General features: G+C 41.6%; 1 protein-coding gene across 1 annotated transcript; it reads right to left on the reverse strand.

The window, feature by feature from the left end:
- Window positions 1–3,484: 3,484 nt before the first annotated feature.
- Window positions 3,485–4,292, reverse strand: LOC145964823 (uncharacterized). The gene is made up of 2 exons (XM_083087984.1): window positions 4,118–4,292; window positions 3,485–3,819 (listed from the first exon to the last, which is right to left on the reverse strand). Exons 1-2 carry the CDS (start codon window positions 4,290–4,292, stop codon window positions 3,485–3,487), a joined length of 510 nt encoding a protein of 169 aa, XP_082944110.1.
- Between the last annotated feature and the right edge of the window lie 6,169 nt (window positions 4,293–10,461).

The raw sequence follows: 10,461 nt of genomic DNA on the forward strand, positions 1-10,461 counted from the left end.
CATCCAAAGAAACGTTTGTTATAGATAGAGACAAGGTCCAAGTTGTAGACTCTTTCAAATATCTGGGGATAATCTTAAATCGGAGACTTACTTTTGTCCCGCATTTCGATTATGCGACTGCCAAAACCTCCAGGGTTACAGGCGCACTAACCGGACTGATGCCTAACTTGAGAGGCCCCTGTGAGTCCAAGAGAAAGTTATACGGGAACGTCATCCTCTCCGTTCTTCTGTATGGTGCTCCAGTGTGGTACTCTTATCTAAATAGAAACAAGAATAATATTAGCAAAATGAATCAGAGTATAAGATCGGTAGCTAATAGAATCTGTTGCGCTTATCGCACAGTATCTTTAGATGCGGCGTCTCTTCTAGCTCGGATGCCTCCTGTCATCCTTCTCGTGGGATGCAGAAAACGCATCTATGAACGCATACACGATCTATACAAAAACGGAGAATATACGACAAGGGGTGTTAACGAAATTAGAAAAGAGGAAAATCTACTCTTGCTCAGGCAATGGGAAATCTACTTGAGTAACTCTAAATATGGTACACGCACCATCAACGCTATACTACCTTCTTTTAGCCGATGGTTAGACCGGAAGCATGGCAGGCTAGAATTCCATGTTACACAGATTCTAACCGGCCACGGATGTTTTGGGTCCTATCTGGAAAGAATCCAGAAAGTGGACTCTCCACTATGTATGGCGTGTAATAAAAATGTCGACACGGTGGAACACACGCTCACCCAGTGCTCCAGATGGGACGAGGAACGAAACGCCCTTACCGATGTTATCGGTCCTGACCTGCAAATGAATGTACTCATAAGTAAGATATTGGAGACAAAAGAAAAATGGGTGGCTTTTGCCACATTCTGCATGTAATGTTGACGAAGGAAATCGAAGAGAAAGCTAGACAAGCTCGCAGATCTCGTTCTCTTTCGCTAACAATAAGAAACAGTTCCGATAACACCTGAATGTAGATACTTACCTATAGCTGCGATATGCCTGTATATATATGTGTATATGTGTGTGTGTGTGTGTGTGTGTGTGTGTGTGGGTGTGGGTGTGAATGTGTATATGTGTATATGTGTAGGTTAAGTGATGTAAATATGTATATATAATATACGTACCTGTAGTGATGCGTCGTCTCTCTTCTGCTCCGTCCTCCTGGTCGTAGTCATGACTCGATGCGTGACAGTCGGTTGAAGCTTTCTCGCTGATCCATGGTACTTAAAACAGAGAAAAGTAAAACTAGAATTAGCCAGCATATGATGTGCACGTTCGCGTGCTGATGTCCTCAGTCAAGTAAGAGTCCTCAGTCCCCAGGGAAGTAATGGTTCCCGGTTCCCCTGGGGCTGATCATAGGACAACTAGAAGAAGTTTGCCGCTTGGGTTCTTTATGGACCCCGTCGGGCAGGGGTTTTAGTAGGTAGGCCTGTCGCAGGAGACGGGAGAGCCCCACACTACCCCCCGAACTGGTTTTGGGGGGTGTGCATAAGGATGGATCCTGGTCCTCTCCCTGTATGGGGAGATGGCCGGGATTCTGCATTTCCCCTGCCCTCCGTAATGTAAAACAAAAAAAAAAGGTTCTGGGGTACTGGGTATGCTCTGGAATCTATCACCCCCGGACTTAGCCATCTCGGCGTTTTCCGCGATGATATGATCTCGAAGTCGCTGGCGTACGGTCTCAAAGTTTCCGGTAGTCTCTAATCCGGCCGCGGATAATCTCGCGATAATCTCGGTCTTGTTGAGTCGGTAAATTTCCGAGAGCATGGAGCAAGACGGACGTAGCTTGCGAGTCGGAGCCTCTAACGATCAGGTCCCTGTTCGGGCGCCATGTAACGGAGTACCTTTCCCGACGCCGCGGATCGGCTCGCCGGAGTCAGGGTTCGGGAGAAGGGGAGGCTCAGGCTCGCAGAACTACACGTGTTAATTAAGAACAAACCCTTTATTCTGTAATCCTTAAACTAAGTTTCACAAACAGATGTATTTCTAAGCGGACGCGTACAACTAGAGATTGCGGACGCAAGATCTTTACACGCTGGTCGCGTACAGTTCGTGACGGACACGGATTTCTCGCAACGAACGTAAGATGTGCACAGGGTGGTACAGCACGCCGCGGCTCGGGCGCGACGAATCTACGAACACAAACCTTAATCTAGTGACGCGGGATGTGTACAGAGTAATCGTGAATCGGACACGACTTATTTACGAACACAAACCTTAATCTAGTGACGCGGGGTATGTACAGCGTGATCGTGAATTGAACGCAACTTACGAACACAAACCTTAATCTAGTGACGCGGGATATTTACAGAGCTATTACGTGAAGGCTAGGCGCGGGCGTGAGCGGAAGATATTTACAGGGTGGTCGCGTGAACCTAATTGCGGACGCGGGCGCGAAAGACTTACAGGGTGGTCGCGTGCAACGAGGCACGGACACGGGTCTAACGAGGGTCTAACAAGGGTCCGCGAACCGTGGTCGGCTGAGGACGGGAACACCCGTCCTCTGGGTGGTGTACACGAGAACGCCCGTAGTACACCGGTATACTGGACGTCGGTTACAACCGACCGGGCCCGGTAACAACCGGGCTCTAGACCAGGGGAGTTAAGACAGGTCACCGAAGTACAATTAACGAGTACGAACTAGCGTGACGCGGGGCCGAAGAAACGGCCGGTTCGGTCGGAGAACGCGGGTGTTGCCGACGGGGAAGGAGTACGGCTAGAAAGTGAGACCGCGAAGGTGGTTATACTTTATTCGTTCCAGGAGCCGTAAAAACGGCTGTTGTTCCTTCGAGCCGTGAAAACGGCTGTTATCCCAAAAGTCGTAGCAACGGTTGTCGTCCGGGCGTCGTGAAAACGGTTGTCGTCCAAGAGCCGTGGAAACGGCCGTCGTCCAGGAGCCGTGGAAACTGCTGTCATCCAGGAGCCGTGGAAACGGCTGTCGTCCGGGAGCCGTGGAAACGGCTGTCGTCCGGAAGCCGTGGAAACGGCTGTAGTCCAGGAGCCGTGAAAACGGCTATTCGGTCAGGAGCCGTGAGAACGGCTATTCGTTAGGAGCCGTGAAAACGGCTATTCGGTCAGGAGCCGTGAGAACGGCTATTCGGTCTTCGAGGACGAGCCGGACAGTTCCGGATGTCGATTACAACCGACTGAGTACGAGAATGCCCGTACCCTGGACTGGGTCGTCCGTGGCTCGATGGGATACCACTGGACGTCGGTTACAACCGACCGGGCACGATAACGACCATGCTCTGGACCAGAGGCAAGGATGGGAACTCGGTAGGCTTCGAATGCCCAGAGTACGCCCTGTGGCTTCGAGCGTCCCGAGAGTCGGGACAGGAATAGGTGCAGGTCTGCCGGAGCGACTGCCTTATATACTCGGCTGGATACCCCCACGCGCTACCTCCACACGGTCATGCGTGTTGAAGTGGGGTAGGCCGCGATTCTCAATCGGCGGCTCTTAATCCGCGGCTCAGCCGAGGTGCTCAATCGGCGGCGCTCAGCGCCAACTTGGCGCGAGCGTATGTTCGTAAACTTGGCTCTAGTAACAGCAGAGCCGTTACAACGTGTGGTCGCGCATTATCTTGCATGAATATGAAACCCTTTCCGATGAAGGACGCATACGGAATAACGTAGGGTATCAGTACTTCCTCTACGTATACATCTGCATTCATGTTTTGCTCGAAAAAATGTAAATCCGTATGAGCATTAGCAGATATTCCTGCCCAAACCATGACAGAGCCTCCGTTGTAGCTGTGTCGTTCACTCACCGTACAATCTGCAAAGCGTTCTCCAACTCGACGGTAAACCCGTTCTCGCCCTGGAGAGAATAGAGCAAAACGAGATTCATCGCTAAAAAAACGTTACGCCAATCTGCGTACGTCCAATGTCTATAATTGACTGCAAAATTGAACCGCGATGGTGACGCGTAAGCGAAGGTACAGCTGCTGGCCTTCGTGCAATAAGGCCGTTTTCTCTCAATCGATTCCGAACAGTGTTAACGCATATGTTATTGTTGCGGACGTTCCTTATACTGCTTCGAATTTGAATAGCTGTTTGATGACGATCTCTCAGCAAATTTAAAACAATAAATCGGTCATCATTTTCATCGGTAATACGGGGACGTCCCGAACCGGGTCTTCGCTGGAAGGAATTGGTCTCTAGATACCTAGTGTAAGCACGTTGCACGGCTGACACCGATAAATCAAGTGACTGAGCAACGTATCTGCGACTTCTCCCATCTTCAATTAACACCACAACTTGAGCAGCGACTTCAGGAGTAATCGTCGCCATAATCGACTTATTTGAATGGGGAAAAATTAATTGTTGCTTACTGTTCGTGTTTGGACGAAAACGCAAAATGGCAACAAACTTTGAAACGGGAAGAGACTAAATTTATGTGCATTTAAGATTTCAATGGCAATGATAATTCGCGAAAGAATAAAAAATTCGAATTCGCAAGCTTAAAGAAATAGGGCCAAGGAAAAAGCAAAAGCACAAGAAACAACTTGAACGAATCATGACTTAATTTTACTTCTCGTGGTTGTGTGCGTATGTGTATTAATGAGTGTGTGTGCGTGCGTACGTGCGCGTGCGTTTACGTCACTCTGTGTGTGCGTGGGAGATTGTATGTCTTTTCTCAATGTGTCCTGCACTTAAAATTAATCTAGCAAAAAGCTACCATTTTGACCTGTAACTTCTATATGCTACATTCCTTTTTTGTCGATATGAATGAATAGAAAAGAAAATTTTTCTTTATTACAACTTTTTACTCGGAGCGTTCTTTATGATTCATTGAGTGAACGACACAGCTACGACACAGAAAAGACATACAATCACCCACGCACACACAGAGTGACGTAAACGCACACGCACGTACGCACGCACACACACTCATTAATACACATACGCACACAACCACGAGAAGTAAAATTAAGTCATGTTTCGTTCAAGTTGCTTCTTGTGCTTTTGCTTTTTCCTTGGCCCTATTTCTTCAAGCTTGCGAATTCGAATTTTTTATTCTTTCGCGAATTATCATTGCCATTGAAATCTTAAATGCACATAAATTTAGTCTCTTCCCGTTTGTAAGTTTGTTGCCATTTTGCTTTTTCGTCCGAACACGAACAGTAAACAACAATTAATCTTTCACCATTCAAATTGGTCGATTATGACGACGATTACTCCTGAAGTCGCTGCTCAAGTTGTGGCGTTAATTGAAGATGGGAGAAGTCGCAATTACGTTGCTCAGTCACTTGATTTATCGGTGTCAGCCGTGCAACGTGCTTACACTAGGTATCTAGAGACCAATTCCTTCCAGCGAAGACCCGGTTCGGGACGTCCCCGTATTATCGATGAAAACGATGACCGATTTATTGTTTTAAATTCGCTAAGAGATCGTAATCAAACAGCTGTTCAAATTCGAAGCAGTTTAAGGGACGTCCGCAACAATAACATATGCGTTAACACTGTTCGGAATCGATTGAGAGAAAACGGCCTTATTGCACGAAGACCAGCAGCTGTACCTTCGCTTACGCGTCACCATCGCGTAGTTCGGCTCAATTTTGCAGTCAATTATAGACATTGGACGTACGCAGATTGGTGTAACGTTCTTTTTAGCGACGAATCTCGTTTTGCTCTATTCTCTCCAGATGGGCGAGAACGGGTTTACCGTCGAGTTGGAGAACGCTTTGCAGATTGTACGGTGAGTGAACGACACAGCTTCATGGAGGCTCTGTCATGGTTTGGGCAGGAATATCTGCCAATGCTCATACGGATTTACATTTTTTCGAGCAAAACATGAATGCAGATGTATACGTAGAGGAAGTACTGGTACCCTACGTTATTCCGTATGCGCCCTTCATCGGAGAGGGTTTCATATTCATGCAAGATAATGCGCGACCACACGTTGCAAGAAGAGTATTGGATTTCTGCAGGGAAGTTGGCATAAATTTACTCGAATGGCCAGCCATGAGTCCAGACTTAAATCCCATTGAACAACTTTGGAACAATCTCGGCAGAAAAGTACGCAATCATGTACCTACCTCACAATCATTGCCAGAACTTCTTGAAACTGAATGGGCTAACATTACGCAGGCCGAAATTCAAACACTCATAAGGAGTATGCCTCGTCGCATGGAGGAGGTAATTCGTGCAAGAAGTGGTCACACACATTACTAATACAGTGTTCTCTCTCTCTTTCTCCCCTCTCTCTCTCTCTTACACACACGCACGCACACACACACGCGCGCGCGCCACAAGGAGGGTTTGGAGTCATGAAATACCGTGGAGCTAACGAGCGCGGGGTCCTTATACTTGGGGTGATCACACACAGACAAACACACACGCACACGTCACAAGGAGGGTTTGGAGTCGTGAAATACCGTGGAGCTGACGAGCCACGGGGTCCTTATTCTTGGGATGAACACACACACGCACGCACGCACGCACGCACAAGCTCGCACACGCTCGCACGCACAAAGAGTAACGTAAACGCACGCACGCACACTCACTAACACACATAACGCATACAACCACGAGAACGGTTTGGAGTCTTAAAATACCACGGTGCTAGCGAACCACGGAATTTTTATTCTTGCAATTCGGCGTTGTTAAAAATTCAAAATTGAATATCTCAGCACCTAATACAGTTAACAGGATTTTACGAAAAGCATTTAAAAGGTTCTGATTTCCAGTTTTCGAAATTTTATATCGCAATTTTGTACGAAAATTTTTTTCAAAATGGCGGATGACAAAACAAGAGTATGCAAAATTGAAAAATAATGGTCCGAGTTCGCCATGGCACATGGCGCGAGTTTAATGTCGCAGCTCAATGAAATCAAAAACATATGATAGTACAGAGTCTCCTCTTTAAAATGCTTTTTTGTTCATCTCGATACGATTTTTTGGAGAGTTATTCGCATTTAACGTAAAAAGCTGCTTTCTTATTCAAATGCGAATGTCTCGGCGAAAAATCATCGTTTCGAGATGAATAAAAAAGCATTTTACAGAAGAAACTCTGTACTATCATATGCTTTTTATCCCATTGAGTTGCGACGTTTGACTCACGCCATGTGCCATGGCAAACTCGCACCATTATTTTTCGATTTCGCATGCTCTTGCTTTGTCATCCGCCATTTTAAATAAATTTATCTCGCAACATTGAAATGAATCGATTCGTAAAGCAGAGATTCCAAGCTTCATTTTCATTTTTTATAGACCTTTCTATCTTTATTGTTTAAGAAGTTATCGTCATTTGAAATTTAGTGATTTTTTTCCAAATTTTAAGTGTACCGCTTTTTTGGACTGAATGTATATATATATATATATATATACATTCCAAAAAAAGCGGTACAAAAAAAGCGGTACCCTGTGTATATATATATATATATATATGTATATACAGGGTGACCCATTTTAACTTAGGCAGCCAAATAACTCGAAAAATAAGCAAGATAGAGAAAAATGTTTTAGACAAAAGTTGTATGGTTTCGAGGGGGCCATAAGATGGTATCATTGGTTTGACCTTAAAGAGTCATTTGAAGGTCACGTGAAGGTCACTTCAATTTTTTTAAATGGAACATCCTATATATTTTTGTACATTCTTGTAGCTCATCTCGAGAGCTTTCCAAAACACTATAATTAAGTACATTTTCGTTAAGTACTTTTTGAGTTATGAGGCTTGAAATAATTTCTTAATTTTACATAAACCGTAAAATATCTTGTAAAATATTCATTTTTCGATTACCTTACCTTAATAGTTTTATGTACAAAATAATGAGAGGAATCAATTGGTGTAAAGAAAACACATAGTTGTTTCGAAGAAAAAATATGTAATTTGCAATTAACAATTCCATATTTTTTCTTAAAAACAACTATGTGTTTTCTTTACACCAATTGATTCCTCTCATTATTTTGTACATAAAAGTATTAAGGTAAGATAATCGAAAAATGAATATTTTACAAGATATTTTACGGTTTATGTAAAATTAAGAAATTATTTCAAGCATCATAACTCAAAAAGTACTTAACGGAAAGGTACTTAATTATAGTGTTTTGGAAAGCTCTCGAAATAAGCTACAAGAATGTACAAAAATATATAGGGTATTCCATTTAAAAAAATTGAAGTGACCTTCACGTGACCTTCAAATGACTCTTCAAGGTCAAACCAATGATACCATCTTATGGCCCCCTCGAAACCATACAACTTTTGTCTAAAACATTTTTCTCTATCTTGCTTATTTTTCGAGTTATTTGGCTGCCTAAGTTAAAATGGGTCACCCTGTATATACAGGGTGTCCCGATTTAAAAGTTCCACCCTCATAACTTTTCAGGATCAACGTTTGAAGGAAAACGACACGGATAAAAGTTGTAGGGAACAAAGGGGGCTATCTAGTAGTGACCTTGGATTCGACATTAAAGGTCATTTTCAAGGTCATTTGAAGGTCAACTTCCGTTTTTTAAACGGGAACCCTTATTTTTTATTACTTATTCTTGTAGCTTATCTCGAGAGCTTTCCAAAACACTATAACAAAGTATTTCTTCATTCAGTACTTTTCGAGTTATGAGGCTTGAAGTAATTTCTTAATTTTATATAAACCATAAAATATCTAGTAAAATATTCATTTTTCGATTATCTTACCTTAATACTTTTATGTACAAAATAATGAGAGGAATCAATTGGTGTAAGGAAAACACATAGTTGTTTCGAAGAAAAAATATGTAATTTGCAATTAACAATTCCATATTTTTTCTTAAAAACAACTGTATGTTTTCTTTACACCAATTGATTCTTCTCATTATTTTGTACATAAAAGTATTAAGGTAAGATAATCGAAAAATGAATATTTTACTAGATATTTTAGGGTTTATATAAAATTAAGAAATTATTTCAAGCCTCATAACTCGAAAAGTACTTAAGAGAAAGATATTTTATTATAGTGTTTTGGAAAGCTCTCGAGATAAGCTACAAGAATAAGTAATAAAAAGTAGGGAGTTCCATTTACAGAATTCAAGGTGACCTTTACGTGGTCTTGACAACACTCTTCAAGGTCATACTAATATCGCCGTGTAATGCGTTGCTTGAAACTTTACAACTTTTGTCTGAAATATTTTTGTCTGCCGCGCTCAGTTTTTGAGATATTCGGCTGATACGAGTGGTCTGCGACACCCTGTATATATGTATGTGTGTGTATATATATATATATATATATATATATATATATATATATATATATATATACAGGGTGTCCTAGACCACCCGTACACCCCTTTTCTTTCAAAAACTAAGCATTTTAGAGAAAAACGTTTTCGACAAATATTGTATGGTTTTGAGAGGAACATAAGATGGTGTCATTGGTTTGACCTTGGATGGCATCGTTAAGGTGAGGTCAAAGACACCTTTAATTTCTTAAATGGAACCACCTATTTTTTATTGCATATTCTTATAGCTTATGTCGAGAGCTTTCCAAAACACTATAATAAAGTATTTTTTCATCAAGTACTTTTCGAGTTATAAGGCTTGAAATAATTTCTTAATTTTACATAAACCATAAAATATCTAGTAAAATATTCATTTTTCGATTATCTTACCTTAATACTTTTATGTACAAAATAATGAGAGGAATCGATTGGTGTAAAGAAAACATAATTGTTTCGAAAAAAAAAATGTAATTTGCAATTAATTACATTTTTTTTTTCGAAACAATTATGTGTTTTCTTTACACCAATCGATTCCTCTCATTATTTTGTACATAAAAGTATTAAGGTAAGATAATCGAAAAATGAATATTTTACTAGATATTTTATGGTTTATGTAAAATTAAGAAATTATTTCAAGCCTTATAACTCGAAAAGTACTTGATGAAAAAATACTTTATTATAGTGTTTTGGAAAGCTCTCGACATAAGCTATAAGAATATGCAATAAAAAATAGGTGGTTCCATTTAAGAAATTAAAGGTGTCTTTGACCTCACCTTAACGATGCCATCCAAGGTCAAACCAATGACACCATCTTATGTTCCTCTCAAAACCATACAATATTTGTCGAAAACGTTTTTCTCTAAAATGCTTAGTTTTTGAAAGAAAAGGGGTGTACGGGTGGTCTAGGACACCCTGTATATATATACATATATATATATATATATATATGTCAATTGACTATTTCGATGACTTTTGAAAAGTATCCCATATTATTGCATACAATGAAGTACATTGACTTTTTGACGTATATATTAGTGGAAATTTTGAGATCAAGCGACGCGGTAGCGTCGCGACGCCAAGTACATAAAAAACAGGACCAAGCATTGAGAGTCACTGTTTTCGACTGAGAGTCACTGTTCTCGACGCGGCGCTACCAAGTACTTTATCCGGAATTTTGGGTCCTATAAACTTTCGATTAAAATATCTCAAGAACTAAAGCCGTTAATCATAAATCTGACGGCACTTTTATCATATAATCTGAGTA

Source organism: Camponotus vicinus, unplaced genomic scaffold, assembly GCF_025532165.1.
Source record: "Camponotus vicinus isolate PSW18456_S1 unplaced genomic scaffold, iyCamVici1.0 SCAF_14, whole genome shotgun sequence".
Lineage (NCBI taxonomy): Eukaryota > Metazoa > Arthropoda > Insecta > Hymenoptera > Formicidae > Camponotus > Camponotus vicinus.